Source organism: Mytilus galloprovincialis, chromosome 10, assembly GCF_965363235.1.
Source record: "Mytilus galloprovincialis chromosome 10, xbMytGall1.hap1.1, whole genome shotgun sequence".
Classification (NCBI taxonomy): Eukaryota; Metazoa; Mollusca; class Bivalvia; order Mytilida; family Mytilidae; genus Mytilus; species Mytilus galloprovincialis.
In genome coordinates, this window is record NC_134847.1 from 19532128 (window position 1) to 19548445 (window position 16318).

The 16318-nt window shown below is 31.1% G+C and overlaps 1 protein-coding gene across 2 annotated transcripts; it reads left to right on the forward strand.

Annotated features, from left to right (window-relative positions):
* Nucleotides 1-2455: 2455 nt before the first annotated feature.
* LOC143049993 (procathepsin L-like) lies at nt 2456-16318 on the forward strand. 2 transcript variants are annotated; one of them, XM_076223773.1, is made up of 10 exons: nt 2456-2588; nt 6742-6964; nt 9872-10014; nt 10878-11033; nt 11481-11513; nt 12214-12405; nt 12989-13154; nt 13753-13861; nt 14529-14628; nt 15532-16318. In XM_076223773.1, the coding sequence occupies exons 2-9, from the start codon at nt 6766-6768 to the stop codon at nt 14626-14628; spliced, it is 1098 nt and encodes a 365-aa protein (XP_076079888.1). In that variant the 5' UTR covers nt 2456-2588; nt 6742-6765; the 3' UTR covers nt 15532-16318. The 2 variants fall into 2 exon arrangements, with proteins under 2 accessions (XP_076079888.1, XP_076079889.1); XM_076223774.1 differs by lacking the exon at nt 2456-2588 and adding an exon at nt 6288-6322.

Consider the following 16318-nt stretch of genomic DNA (forward strand, 5'->3'; position numbering starts at 1 on the left):
CAGATTCCCAAATAAGATTACCATTTATCGCTAAAATAAAATATTCAAAATATTTTTTTAATTTTCAAAATGCCGACGCCTACAAGTGGATAGATGGGGGCATAATGTACAGCGGCAACTTTTACATTAATATGATGCCTGGAAATAATGTGTATGGTATACGTTTATGATAAATATGATGAATGTGTTCAGCTTTTACAAAACCAGAACGATAAGTTGTATGTTAACGTTTCTTATTTTTTTAAAATTTTTTACCTTTTTAATTTAATTTGGTTTTATTGGCTTTTTTTAAACTTAATTTGATTCGAATGTCTTTGATTAGTCTTTTGTAGACGAAACGCGCGTCAGGCGCAAATAAAACATTTACACCCGGGCAACTATCTATGAAGAGTTTATGTAGAAATCTTATAAAAAATTTCCTGACTCCAGGCTACCGATAATTGATTTTACTCTTAATTTCGGCGTAATAAGATAGCGAAAACCTCCCACATTCCAGATACCACAACGTTCATTGGGACACCATGAATTCAGATTTCCTACCGTACAAATACTTAGAACTGAAATTATTGATACAAGGCAATATACGATCGTCATGCAAACGATAAAAAAATGAAAACAAAACGTTAAAAGTTACGACCGAAGCGCTTTTCTGGATCAGGAACGCTCAAAGCTGAATATCTAAGGCCAACAATTTATAGCTGACTATGCGGTATGGGATTTGTTCATTGTTGAAGGCCGTACGGTGACCTATAGTTGTTAATGTCTGTGTCATGTTGGCCTTTTGTGGATAGTTGTCTCATTGGCAATCATACCACATCTTCTTTTTTATAATTAATAAAGAAAGGAAATTGCTGCTGATTAAAACGTTAAAGATGATCATTAAAGATTTATTCATCTACCGACATGATTGCAGAAAGTAAGAAATAGTAGAGAAAAAAAGAAAAAGTTGAAATCAAATAAGATAATACAACGTGTATTGAACCATTTTATTGCTTAAAGTCCAGCAGAAAACACATATATACTCAGCCTAACCATACTATTTGACCTACTGCGAGGTAATCAGTTTTTACTGTTACTCCTAAAATATGGGTGCTGGGTAAATTATCATGTAAAATGGTCATTATCAGAGCCGTGTGTCTTGGTTCAAAATGAATTCTCTTCTTTTGAGAAATATTTATTTTGTCATCCTATTTTTCACCTCATAGAACTGTCCGTACCTGTGGTTTTATTCTATACATTAACTTTTATGTATCAGCATGTTTTCATTTCATTCTGTTTCGTTTCGTTTCACTTTTATTTCGTTTCCCAGTTTACAGGTACCCCTCTTTTTGCCCCTTTTCTATTTTTGATATTTTAATCAAAAGTTTAAAAAACCAAACATTCAAAAAGTGAAAAAATCAAAATTGCACGTTAGGTTTAGTATTTTAAAAGTTTGATCAAATTTCTAAACTATCAAATTTAGGAACGATATTTAGAATTTTAATATTTTAATAATTTGGTTAAAATTTCAAAATTTCAAAACTTTTACACAATTTGAAATTTTGATATTTTAAAACTTTGATCAAAATTCCAAAAATCTAAAATTTCAAAACTTTTTAAAACTTTGAATTGATAAGTGTTACACGGACCCTTAGCCCTAAAGCTGAAGTTCTTTTATTTAATACGTTAACGGGAAGTTATTTAAAATATGTTATGACGTACACTGGCACAACTTTCGTTTTGTTTTATTGTTTTTCAGGGTATCTCTGTTTATCCTAATTACCAACTATAGAGGCTCTTACAAGAGGGCCCTCATGGGGTTTTTGATTATGTGATTACTTGGCCGTTTTTTTAATGATTATTTGATTATTAAGCCAAATATTTCATGATTATTTGATTACCTAGGACTGTATTTTTAGTTTATGATCATTTGATTACTAAAGATAAGCAAATATTTAATGATTATGTGATTATATTGGCAAAAAAAATGGTGATTATGTGATTACTAGGACCCCCCATGAGGGGCCTCTTACAAGGAGCCTGTGTCGCTCACCTTGGTCTTACTCTATGTGCACGTATTTTAAAAATAAAGAACACAGATCTACAGTATGGATTCATGAAAAAAATGTGTTTCTGGTGTAGTGATGTGTTTGAAGTTCTTACTTTACTGAACGTTCTTGCTACTGGTGTAGTGATGTGTTTGAAGCCAGAAACACATTTTTTTCATGAATCCATACTGTAGATCTGTGTTCTTTATTTTTAAAATACGTGCACACAGAGTAAGACCAAGGTGAGCGACACAGGCTCCTTGTAAGAGCCTCTATAGTTGGTAATTAGGATAAACAGAGATACCCTGAAAAACAATAAAACAAAACGAAAGTTGTGCCAGTGTACGTCATAACATATTTTAAATAACTTCCCGTTAACGTATTAAATAAAAGAACTTCAGCTTATATTATGTTTAAGTTAGTAAAAGATTAATCAAGCGTAGCCGTAAGAACCCGGATATTGTTATCACATGATTCAAAATCATATGACAACAACTCAGAAACGCACACAGGTAGAGCTCATTCAACACGTAAGAAAAGAACAAAGACAACTCACATATAGTAAGTAGATAAATTAACAGATATGTTTGTATTCAAATAGAAAGTATATTACACTTTTTATTATTATTAACATTCCAACTGTGACTGTGAGGGTCAAGTTCTAGTTCTTGTGTTTCATAACAATAACATTCCTTCGCAGTTCTTTTATCCAAAGAGTTACAAATGTAGGCTTGGGACAAATTGATAGACACAGTTTTTGCAGACTATAGGCCTAGTTAGAAATTTATGTTTAATTTTGAACAGAAAATCGTAAATTCACAGGTAAATATGTTTCATAGAATGGGTTTTTTTCTTCAATACACAATGATATACATAATTTCTTGCTTGCATCATAGCTGAAGATTGACCAATCAGACAATTAGATTGTGTTTATCTATTTGAATATAGGAGTTGAAGCGGTGGCAAATCCTCGGGTTTTACCATATATAGGTACACAAACTTAAAACTCAATTTAATTTTTGTTGAATCATTATAATTAAATTTAAGATCGTTTTTTCAAATCTCCTTATCATATTAGACATGTGTTTTAAAAATCTTTGTGACATCTTTTACCGTTTGGTTTTGAATTGGAACTAAAAATTGTTTTTTCCCATAGAGTTTGAGGTAAAATACCGAGAATTTCACCTCCTAGAAATTAAAAGTGTCATGATGTTCGAAAATATGTATACACAGTTTTGTAAACAGGCCAGATATTTCATCATCGACACTTGCACAATGAAGTCAGGAAAACACAATTGTATGGTATTAATCAGGAATTGTGTCGCTTTTCTTTTCTTCTTCATAATATGGGTGTGTAAAAAATGATTTTATTCCTGAGAGCATTGAATTCCTGACGAAATTTGTCATATTGATAACCATAATCATCCTTCCTTGCACCTACATCACCCTGATCAGTCGCTCCACAATTCTCATATCATGGCTTTGGGAGTAGAGCACCTGGCATTATCAACCTCTCCAAAAACGAAATCAGTCTGCACCAAAAACTTTTTCAACTACTAGTCTGAAGACCAATATTCTGACATTTTTCTTATTTGACCAAACAAAGTTTTGCAAAAACTTACTAGTCCGAATGAAATTTTACTCGTCTGGGGCATCGGACTAGTGGATAATTGTGCAGACTGCGAAAGGAAACATCAGAGCTGTCAGACTATGTTCTTCAAAGTGAAAGTGGTTGAGGGATTGGTGCCGGCTATTGATGATCCAACTGACTACTTACAAGAAATCAGAAACAAATGCAAAGTCAAGGCAAAAAATTTTAGTGACTTCCAATAAACAAATATAGTAGAAAGACAAGAAACCAGAATTAGCAGATCATACAAATTGATTGACTGTAAAACAGACATTCGAAATAACTCTTTTTCCAAAAACAATAGTGCAGTGGAACAATCTGGAATAGAATAGTGCATGCCAAAAGACTGTTGAGGGTTTCAAGGCTGCCCTCCAACAGTTGGACTAACCAACCAGCTCTCCGTCCAGTGGGTATATATCCTTGATTAGATCCTGCACTGTGTAACATACAGAAACAGATATCAACGACATCACAAAGTATGAGGAGACGTTATCAAGCTTGCTTTTGTCAAACTTGTGTAGACCTGTCTTAGGGAAGGAGAAAGAGCAGTAAAAGAACGATTAACAGATAACTGGATTTTCATCGTATCATAAAATATCAGCCACGAAACTTTCTAGCTCGCCAGAAAGGTTACATCGGGGCTTAAGGCTGATATTTTATGTTACCACTGTTTAGAAAACCTGATAACCTATACTTAACTCACCCTTTAATTAAGTTTTTAATATTTGAAATTAAAATTGCATGCTCTTAAACTGTTTATGTGCACAGGTTTTTACATAAAGTGAAATTTGTGGTGTAAATGCGGCCATATTTGCTAAAAGGTTATGATGAACTTTAATAATGGGTGAAGTTGCTTTTGTTTGACTAATTTATTATCTCTTTTTAAACATAATTTAAATTAAAAAAAATTATTCAACTTTGACACAAAAATATAGGAATACAGGGGTGAACTAGCCATTTTTTTTTAAAGGGGTGGGCGTGGGTTCCAACCATTTGTCCACATTGATTCAAAAGCATTGATTGTAAAAAAAAAAAAAACCTGGTTTCTTTCATTTACATGTCATGATGAAATGAAAGCCATCTGCTTTTCTTCATGAATTTGGTGCCCACGCTTTTCACAGGTTGGGAAAATGCCTTTTGTGGCCAATATATGACTATTGTCTGTGACATAATGAGGGGGCAGGACCTTTTTCGAGATGTCGGGGTCGGGTGTTTTTAAGCTCAGGATATCGGGATTGAGCCTTTCGGGATCTGGGAATTTTTTTAAAATTTCGTGATGTAGGGATTTAAATTTCTTTAAATTTTACGGACCTCAGGATTTCATGTTTTTAAGCCCAGGATTTGGGGATCAGGAACCCTCCGATATTTCATTATTTCAATGCTGCAAGAACAGTTTCATAAATAATACTGTTTAAATGATGACCCATTGAGACTATATATATATATATATATATATTTCACATCATTTTAATTGTAATGCACATATATAATTGGAATTTGAACATTTATAGCCTTGATAGCTAAAGATTATTAAGTGTTTCTGAAAATTACATTTTAACTTTCTAAGAATAATAACCCATTTGATTCATGTGATTATAGGGATTACCATGTGATCAAATCAATATTTCATTATTTAGTTGGGGGGTGTATCATATGACTTGTCTGGAGGTGCATGTGACAGAATATAATATAAGCACATGTTTCCAATAGATTTAGACAACAAAGGTAAATATTATTGTATTGATTAAAATTCTATAAATAGATTTTATATATATTTTAACATACAAATACTAATATTTTACATATGAATTATGAGGGGGAGGACAGGGGGTTCCCTTCTCCCACCCCTCTTCTCTTTTCTCCTACCCCTGTTCTCCTTTCTCCCATTAGAATAAAACATCTCCTTTTGGGATATTTTTTCTTGAAATGTTAGATCATTTTTTAAAAGGAGAGATATTTTATTTTTTCTCCTTTCTCCAACTTTTTCTCCTTTCTCCTACCCCCTTTCTCCCTGTCTCCCTTACCCCTGTCCTCCCCCTCAATTATATTGAATGTTGAAAAGGACTTGCAGGTAATGAATTTAGCAATGCATAATTTTTAGATTATTTGAGAAATAATGAAAGGTCAATATTCCATGGTTCTAAGCCAAATTATATAACTTTGTTCAGATTGCAAAGTGATACATGTACAGATAGGGTACTGACTTTAATGTTTCTACTCCCAATTCCTATACTTGAAGTGACCATGATTTTTATGGCTCCATCCTACTTGTTCATCTTATTATTGGGATACTCACCTATTCACATTATAAAAACCTCAAAATGATTTCTGAAATTTAAAAATACATTAATCAAATAATTGGGATGAGAGTTGGTCTCATCAATCATTATGCATGTCACAAGACTTCCATCCCCATCACTATACAAGTCACAAGAGATACACCCCCATCATTATACAAGTCATATGACTTTATGTTTTAAAACAGTACTTGATGCATCACCATATGACATCTGTACATGCTAATTATTATTCATAAGTGTTTTAAGTATATGATTATCCATAGTGAGAACGTACTTGACATACATTGAATATATATAGGTATCTTACTTGAGGATAGATATATCAGTACAATTTCTACAAACTGTGAGTCTTATCAGTCTTCAGGGTAAAGTTAGATATTTTTTTTATTTTTATGTTAACAGTTATACATGTATTTCTTTTAATTATTGTGTTGTCATTTTGACATGTACCTCTCATCTTTAATCGTTTATGTATATCTTTTGGTTAAATTGACCAAAGACTAAAAGGTACTCAAAAATTATTTTAAAAAATCTTTAAAAGATGTTACTGTGTTGTCTTAACTTCAGTAAAAAAAAACATGTAAATTTTCTAAAGTAGGCTTTCAATTTCAAACTATACAAGTGGAACTCTTATCTAAATTTGAAAGAGAATTCAAGATTCAATTTGATGGAAACTTTGATTTCTTTGCTTGCATGTGCATATGTCAAATCATTATTATTATTTTTAAAAAAAGTATTATAAATGTGATATACCCGGTAGTAATATATAATTTTTTTTTTGCAGGAGTGAAATAACCATTGCCTAACCATGCTTCGACTATGTATACTTTTGGTTGCCATAACAACTGTTTTATCTGCACCACAGACACAGGACCAGAACTCCATTATAAGATATTTTGACATTCAGCCAGCATCTGTTAAAATGACCGTGACAGCACCCAAAGGTCATGTTGTCACATCATTTGAACCTTATGACAAATCCTGGGAAAAATTTAAACTTGAACACAGTAGGTATCTTTTGGTACTTTAAATTAGAATCCGTGTTGAAAATGTATTTTAACTAGGTTCCCTCTGTCACCCTCTCTATAATACCACATGGTTAGAATTTCAACCAAAAAATCAATATTTTTCATGCCAGCTCAGACTGAGCTTACCAATTAAGACTACATTTTTATAGAGATTTGTACATATAGTTAGATGAAGTATCCTTGAGGTTTTCCTTTAACTGCCAAAAATTGAACGGTTTACTCACATACGAGTCCAAACAAAAAACTAAACTAAATGTACAGAGACAAGTTTTGTTGTACTGACTATATTGCTGTGGTGTATTGTATATATGTGGCTTCTGCTTCCATACTGTAGAATTCTTTAAAAGAATTATTTATTTGTGCCAGTTTTCAGAAATATGTGTATTTTGGATAAACAACGTAATCATCACGTGAAAAGCAAATGATTAATGTACAGGCTATTTATGTACAAATATAGCACATTAAATCTATTTCTTATTAAGTTGGGTTATTAAGGAAGTACTACTTTACATAATCAAATTTAGTTTAATGTGGAAAACAGGAAGCAAAGACTTCATTGGTTAACACTAATGATAAGCCAATATATAGAGGGTTTTTTTTCCATTTTGCCTCTGGATTTACCAAATTTTTTGAAAATGAAAATGGGGAATTACTTTTTTGATAATATGTATTTACATTGAATGTGTACGACCTTGATCTTCTATTTACATTGGTTCTTTAAAAAACAGAATTGAGGTCAAAATATTTGAACATATAAAATACCAAAACACATTCTATTTATATCTATTAAGCATAAGGGTTAAGTTTTAGGATTTTAAAGATATTTGAATACACTTGTACTAGCTACAATCATATATGTGTGTGCAAGATTTTTTGAAAAGCACACATACAAAAAATTTATATTGACAGTAAGATTTTCGGAAAAGTGCATTGGCTCATGTTAGATATTTTTTGATAATTTGTGTCTCGTTAACATATACTGTATTACAAAAGCAGATGATTTTCAATGAGTCCACAACAAAGACCAAATGAATTTGTCATACTTATAATCAGTTTTTTTTATTGAAAGTTGTAGTTTAACATATTGGTGATAGTTATTGCAATTTACAAGAACACATATTGGTGATAGTTATTGCAATTTACAAGAACAATAAACATACATGTATATTTTTGGGGAAAGACGGCTTCAAGCCGTCAATCCCCTATGGGGTTGACCAGAGTGACACTCCCTCACATCATTCATTTTGTTTTTATACATGTTATAGTGTGGGAAAACCCCCAACAAATCTTACTTAGATTGAAGAGAAGGAGACTCAGAAATGAATAGTTTGACTTTAAACACTTTTTTACACATTTCCCTTCTGTTTCTCACGAAATTATCGTATCTTGAACTCTCCTTTACACTATTTACGTTTATTTAACAATCCGGAAAAATTAGTATGACGAGATATTCTAAATATATCCAACCTACATTGTATTTTATAGTGACGTCATTCTTGGAAGAAGCAGGGATATCCTTCACCAGTTCACTGGTTATTTAAATCATTCTTAGAGATCGTGCACTAATCACAAATTTGTATTTGTTAAATCTAAACATAATATTGTTTACTGTAGATGATTTAAACATCAACATGCAATACTTTAATTTGTAGGTCAACAACTTTCAAAATAAACAAAGATCGTGGGGTTACATGACACGGGGGAAAGAAACGATTTTATTACTTTTTTCGGGTCTCACTAATTAGAGACAAGAAGCGTCAAAAAGCGACAAGAAGCGTCAAGAAGACTATTTAACGACAAGAAAAACATATTCTTCTTGTCGCTTCTTGTCGCTAAAATTCTTTTTGTTGTTAATTAGTGAGACCACTTGTTTCTGTAAAAATTCTGAGAATCTTCCTCCAATTCAGGAGCACCTCAATTGATGAGTAATTATCCACTAAAATAAAAGTTAAAGTATTTAAACACTTCAAATGTGACATTTCATTGGATTAGTAGTCTTCTATTAAAACTAAATTTTTGTGTACCTACATAATCATTGTAATGGTAAAAAAAAAAAAAAAAAAAAATTTGCATTTTTATAGTTTTAACATATTTATATTTACAAATATTTCAAAATTATGATTTGGAAACAAGCTTCACACAGTTTACATCACTCATATTGTTTTTTTTATTAGTACCTGTTTCCCTGTGATGAGAGTTGTAACTAAGAACTTTAACAATGGAAATTTAAAACTGAATAGATTTTTCAGTCCACACTTTCTAAAGAAAAAACTTTAAAATCCAAGAGTACTGTCACAAAAAATGGAAAATGGCCCTAGCCTGCAGTTCAGTGGTACACAATCAAGATTTCAAAAAATATTGTAGTTGTTGTGAAATGACAGAATTCAGTTGAGTTTTAGATAATTAGCTATCAACTTTAATCAAATGTTTAGATTTAGAAGATGCAAATCACTTCCATTGGTCCAAATTGAATCCTAAACTAAGGAAATGAAATTACATAAACAACAATTGATTTCAATATTGTCAACCTTTCTACATGTTCTAGCGGTTCTCTTTTTCATTCTTCATATGTAAACTATCAAAAGATACCCCCCCCTTTCCAAAAACATAATAAAATAGAAACAAGGGCCGTCTTTCCCCTCAGAGCTATTCAGCTCTTTGATTGGGTAATATTAAAGGCTTTTGTATACAAGCCTTGCAAAGTCATCACATGGAAATAATGAAAAATGTGAAATAAGAGAAAAATCAATTACATATTTGTCTATTGATCATGTTGATGCTTGTTTTAATTTTTTTCTTAATTGTGAAAATATAAATTGCTAAATGTATGAAAAAGTTTGATGTATTCCAGATACAAATTAATGAAAAATACTTCTTTGTTTGTAGGTAAATCTTATCATACCATTGAAGAAGAAACATATCGTAGAACTGTTTTCAAGAAGAATGCATTAAAAATTGAGGAACACAACAAACAATATAGTCTTGGTCAGAAGTCTTATTATCTTGGAATCAACCAGTTTGCAGATTTGGTAAGGGGGATAACTCTTACTTTTAAATTTTATTCAATTTACATAAAAAAAAGCCAGGTTTAATCTTGTATTTTAAGGTGGTACCTAACACTACAGGGAGATAACTCTGTAATATCAGCTAAACGTTTTAATTACGTTGCGTTGTGAAGGCAATGTAAAGCTTCTCAATGACCAAAATTAGTGTTTGTCAAACTGCTATATCACCAGTGTAATTTTTCTGACAAAACGGTTGGTTCAAATTTTCTAAAATTTTTATATTTTTGTTAAAGGGTCAAAGTAAATACTTTGACAAAATTTAATGAAAATTAAACAAGCCAAATTAATTTTAGTAAAAGTGTTGGGTACCACCTTAACTTTCATTCATCTGTCCTCTAGATTTCACCATTTGCTATTAAGACTGAGTAACAAATTCAAAAGTTGATGGGCTTCATAATAATTCTAGATTTAAAACTGAAACAGCAAAACCTGTCAAAACTAGGTCAATTTTGGACTGAAGATCTGGTTTAAACATGAAGTTTATACCAGTTTGCAACCTGAAATTACAGAGGAATGGTCATTGCTTGTCCCAATCTAAAAGTGCAGATTATATTTGTTTCATCCTGTAGTTCAAACATAATTATTTAGAGAAAAATCACACTTCTGTGACTATCCAATTTTTATTTAAAGGTAAATATTTTTAATTTACACACTCATCAGTTGAATATGAAATACATTGTTGTCAAATATATGTCATCAGACGTAACACAGAACAAAATGTATTTTTTCGAAACCTGTGTTTGTGATTAAATTATAGCAGATAGTATTGATTCCCCCAGTTGTACATTTTAAATATGAATTATGGATTATATTGTTTTCTTTACTAGGAACACTGGGAGTATATGCAACATCATGGATTCCAGGTCAAGAAAACAGTCAACAGAACAAGAACAGGGTCAAAGTTCCTCCCCCCTCTCAATGCTGTTTTACCTGAGAATGTAGATTGGAGAGACAAAGGATATGTAACACCAGTCAAAAATCAGGTAAAATATATTTGTTAGTAAATTGGTAGGTTAATTTTTGAAGCACCTTTATAATTGGTTGCTACTTTCTTTTAAAATGATAAAACAAAATACAATTTATTATTATTACAGGAATGTATGTTCAATTGGAAAGAAATTTTCTTACACAAAGTTCATGCTTTCAACTGAAATTTCAAGTGAAGAATGATCTTGCAGAAAAAATAATAACTACAAATGTAGGAGTTTGGTTGTTTTGAGAATGTAATAGAAAATTGTTACTATTAATTGTGGCTGTTATAAAACAAAATTTACCAGATATTGAATAATGATGATTTTATTTACCTTTTTTATTCCTCACAAATATGGTTCAGAATACTGAAAAGCAGGAACATAGATTAAAAGTTGATGTTGATTATTTATATTTGCAATAACAATTGCTTTAAATGTGTTTTATCTTTGTATTTACAGGGACAGTGTGGTTCATGTTGGTCATTCAGTACAGTAAGTAAAGTTACCTCCCTTTTATAATAACATGTAGGGTTTTAATTAGGTTGGATGTGAAAAAACTGTCAATTGTTTATAAAATTGTCTTAACAAATGTCAAAGATACCAAAAATTCATCATGATTTCAATAAAACTATTTCGTTTTGGAAAACAAAACGGAGGCAGCAACCCAATTATATACTACCAAAAATAATTCATTTCACATTTCACATTTCATCTTCTCATTATTGTTTGATAAAAAATTGTATGCTTTATTCAGTTGGTTTCAAATAAAAAGAACAAGATAATTTAACAGGAACAATAAAAAGCCTTACAGTACCTTATGGACCAAAATTTGAGAAAGAATTGTACATGTAAGCTAAAGCAACCACACTGACAATTTGCCCTTTCAGAATGTAAAGAATCATGGGTAATTTCATTGTTCGTACACCAAAATGAAAATAAACGTTAAATTTCCATTGTTTATGACATTTTTAACCAATCAAGAAGATTTGGTGTACACTTTTGAAAATATTACCCAGGATGCATTAGATTCTGAAACGGCTAATTTGTCTACAGGAAAGCGTGTAATATTGCCAACCACAGGTGCCAGGGAATCTTTGTAGTAAAGTTAATGATCAGATAAATTACTCTTTGTTTATGATTGCATATTGCATAAACGTTTTTGAGTCAATATTTCAGTATTTTAACTTTACAGACTGGTGCTTTGGAAGGACAACATTTTAGAAAGTCAGGTAAATTACTTTCTCTCAGTGAGCAGCAATTGGTTGACTGTTCTGGTGACTATGGAAACGAAGGTTGTAATGGTGGTTTGATGGATGATGCATTCAAATACATCAAAGCTGTCGGTGGATTAGAAACTGAAGAGGACTATCCATACACAGCCAAGGTTTGTTATTCAAATATTTGACAATCATTACACTAAAAAAAAAAATATAGACTTTTTATGCCCCACCTACGATAATAGAGGGGCATTATGTTTTCTGGTCTGTGCGTCCGTTCATCCGTCTGTCTGTCTGTTCGTCTGTCTGTCCCGCTTCAGATTAAAGTTTTTGGTCAAGGTAGTTTTTGATGAAGTTGAAGTCCAATCAACTTGAAACTTAGTACACATGTTCTCTATGATATTATCTTTCTAATTTTAATGCCTTATTATATTTTTTATTCGATTTCATGGTCCATGGAACATGGAAAATAATCGTGCGAGTGGGGCATCTGTGTACTTTGGACACATTCTTGTTTCAAATGAAATTACCGGTAAATTGCAAGAAGATGATAACTTCTTTTGAGAAATTTTTGACTGCATGAAAAAAGTACACTCATGTTGCTAGGCTCATAGCCAAAAACCTAAACATAAAGATTTGAGTGCAAAAAAAAAGTTGTAAGTTTTTGTAATAGCAATTATTATTTAAAACACAGGCTCCCAGTCTTAGTAAAAATAATAGAATGATTCTATAATGACATTTTGTTTACAGCAACATAAATGTGATTTTGATGCCAGTGAGACTGTTGCCTCAGATACTGGATTTGTTGATGTAGAAAGTGGAAGTGAATCTGATCTCAAGAAAGCTTCAGCTTCAGTTGGTCCTATTTCTGTGGCTATAGATGCCAGCCATCAGTCATTCCAACTTTACAAAGGAGGTAAGCAATTGTTATAATTCTGTATAGAGAGAATATAAAATACACAAATTGAATATCAAGATTGAACAGAAAACTACAAATATTTTTTATCAAACACGCACAACAACAACAATTTCTACAAAAACAATAATTTATGATGCCCTCTGAAAGATTGGAAATACTCATTTACTTCTGTCAAAATTTATAAAATTCTAAGCAATTTTTTTCATAGCTATTAGTTATTATTTGGAACAAATTTTGAATTTATTAGTAACTTGTCAATAGTGTCATCACAGTTATCACTCTGTCAGTCCCATTCTGTACATGTACTTTTGTTATTGTTGATTAACTTGCATGTATTTAATTTTGTGGTATTTCCAAAAATATCAGAACATAAATAGCAAAATTATAATTCTAATCAGGTCTTCATTTGTTGTACAATATGAATCTAAATAAGAAAAGATTATTTAATCATAAAATCTGTCGTCTTTTAATAGATTTAAAATGATCAAATTGTATAACGAGTTGCATTATGATTAAAAAGTTAGTAGCAAGTTTTATTTTACCTCATTTGTATTTGTTGTAATTTATTGTATACATGGAAATAATATTACTCTAGGTGTATATGATGAAGAGGAATGCAGCAGTAAAAATTTAGACCATGGAGTATTATGTATAGGCTATGGTACTGATGATAGTGGAAACGATTACTGGCTCGTTAAAAATAGGTATGTTACCTCAAGTTAATGAACAATAGTAAAAGATTTTCTGTTGAGAATTAAAGAAATTTGTCCTATCTATGCTTGCATTTTGCTATTGTTGCCACTAGTTCTGTTTATTTTTATGTACCAGTATTTAGAAATTGGTTTTAAAATATCACTTTTTCTATTTTCTGTGTTGAATTGATTGATCACCTGTATTTGGTGTTTCTTTTATACATTTCATACTCCAAACTCTTGAGTAAATTTTTAAAGCAGTAGATAGATATAAGAAGATGTGGTATGAGTGCGAATGAGACAACTCTCCATCCAAGTCATAATTTGTAAAAGTAAACCACTATAGGTCATAGTACAGTCTCAAACACAGAGCCTTGGCTGACACCAAACAGCTAGCTATAAAGGGCCCCAAAAGTGTCCAGTGTAAAACCATTCAAACAGGAAAAACAATGGTCTAATATCTACTTAAAAAACAAGAAACGAGAAACGCTTATGAACCACATCAACAAACCACAAACAATGAACATCAAGTCCTGACAGTAGGCCTAGATGTATATGGTACAGTTACTAACTATTGTAAATTGTCATAAAAAGAACAGAACACACATTTTGCCACCATTTGAAAATTACAAAAATATTTATTTTTTTTGAAAAACTAATTTGAATTATATTTTTTCAGCTGGGGTGAAACATGGGGTGACCAAGGATACGTGAAAATGACCAGAAATAAGGATAACCAGTGCGGTATAGCTACACAGGCCAGTTATCCACTTGTTTAAGTAAGTAATTAACTATCTAAATACTGTGAGAAAGGTTTACTTTTATATATGAACTTCTTGGTTCAAAAAATTTGAAATGGGTTTCATACAAGTTGAGATGATTTGTAAATATCTTAATTCTGTTTGCAGTTAATACAACAACAATGTGTGCAACAAGTTCCTCTTTAAAACTACCAAACAAATTGGTGAAGAATCAAGCTAAATATACTGAAACCAACTGACCATCAAGTTAAACAATTATCTCATTTAATTTATTCAATTACAAATGTCTATTTCATTATAGCTTATTGTGTTTATAGTTGAATTTTAGATACTTTAAATTTTACACAACAAATCTTATTATTGAGTTGGGCTGAACTTGGGCACACATTTTTCATAAATATTTGTTCAGTTCATCAATGAGCAGTGACACATGGACAAAAGAGGGGAAGGGCTTCATAGTACAAAAATGTAAAAAGGTATTTCATGATTAAGCACAATATCACAAAATCAAAATTAATCTTGTTTGTGAAATAAGAATCTCTTTACTTTCATAATGTTGAAAAATGGTCTCTCACAGCTTTTGTTGTGTGTTCAGGAATCTCGAAACAGGGTGCCATGATTACAATAGGGGGACTTTTAAAAATTTAAAGCATTAACCATATATATATATTTGTAGTCCCATGAAAAAAGGGGGGGGGCAGACCCGCTAAATTCTCCTTTAATAAAAAAAAAGGCTGTGAAATTTATACAGACACAAAACTGGTGAGGAAAATTAACACAGAAATTGTATCCAACATTTACATTTCAAAACAGGTGAAACTACTAATAAAGAGATTATTTTTTATTTATCTGAATTCCATACTATAGTCAGTCAAAGATATTAACTTTATACTGTTTAACATAATTTTATTTCTTTCCCAGGTTTGGAACTCGTATAGAAAACAGAGGAACAGTGACTCTTAAAGACCAGAATCTTTCATATAGTATATACTCAACATCTGTACTAATTTGTCTGAGACAAAATTACGTAGAATTTACCAAGCATTATCCAATATTCTTATTGTTATAAACATTATCAGGAAAACCATACCTAACAAAAGAAATATTTTTCACAATATAAAACAATTTTGATATGCAAGTTATTTTTTTTATAAATGTAGATATTGTAAATAGAATGTTAAACATTCCAGTATTGTTAGAGTTGACATGTTTACATAGTTTCAACCTACAAAGTCACAACTGAAGTAGCCAGATTTTTGTATACATTTTTTACTGCCGACATATATCAAGGTTGAATTTTTCACATGATAAAAACTGCAAACGTATATCCAGGTTGAATTTTTCACATGAAAAAAACTGCCGACATATATCCAGGTTGATTTTTTTACATGAAAAAAAAACATTCTATAATTTTTTCTTGTAATAATATGAGAAATTCTATTTGGTTGTCAGAATTTGTTTTTCATATTTAAAGACATTTATTTATTTAGTTGTCACATTGAAACTGTTTTGTGTAAATTCAGACAATCTGTATTGATCCTAGATACATAAACCGGTGTTAGATGTGACATTAAACGATGGATTGTTGAACCTCAACGTGTATATGTTAGATATACTTGTTTCCGAATATTTATTATTATTTTGAATGTCTAAAATTGATTTGATAAGGACAAAATCTCCACTAAATTTTTCTAAACAAAAAATTCTC

Coding starts and splice junctions, on each gene's coding strand:
- LOC143049993 (XM_076223773.1), top strand. CDS start 6,766: ATGCTTCGACTATGTATACTTTTGGTTGCCATAACAACTGTTTTATCT. Junction 11,514..12,213: donor CATGTTGGTCATTCAGTACA/GTAAGTAAAGTT, acceptor TTAACTTTACAG/ACTGGTGCTTTGGAAGGACA. Junction 13,155..13,752: donor ATTCCAACTTTACAAAGGAG/GTAAGCAATTGT, acceptor ATATTACTCTAG/GTGTATATGATGAAGAGGAA.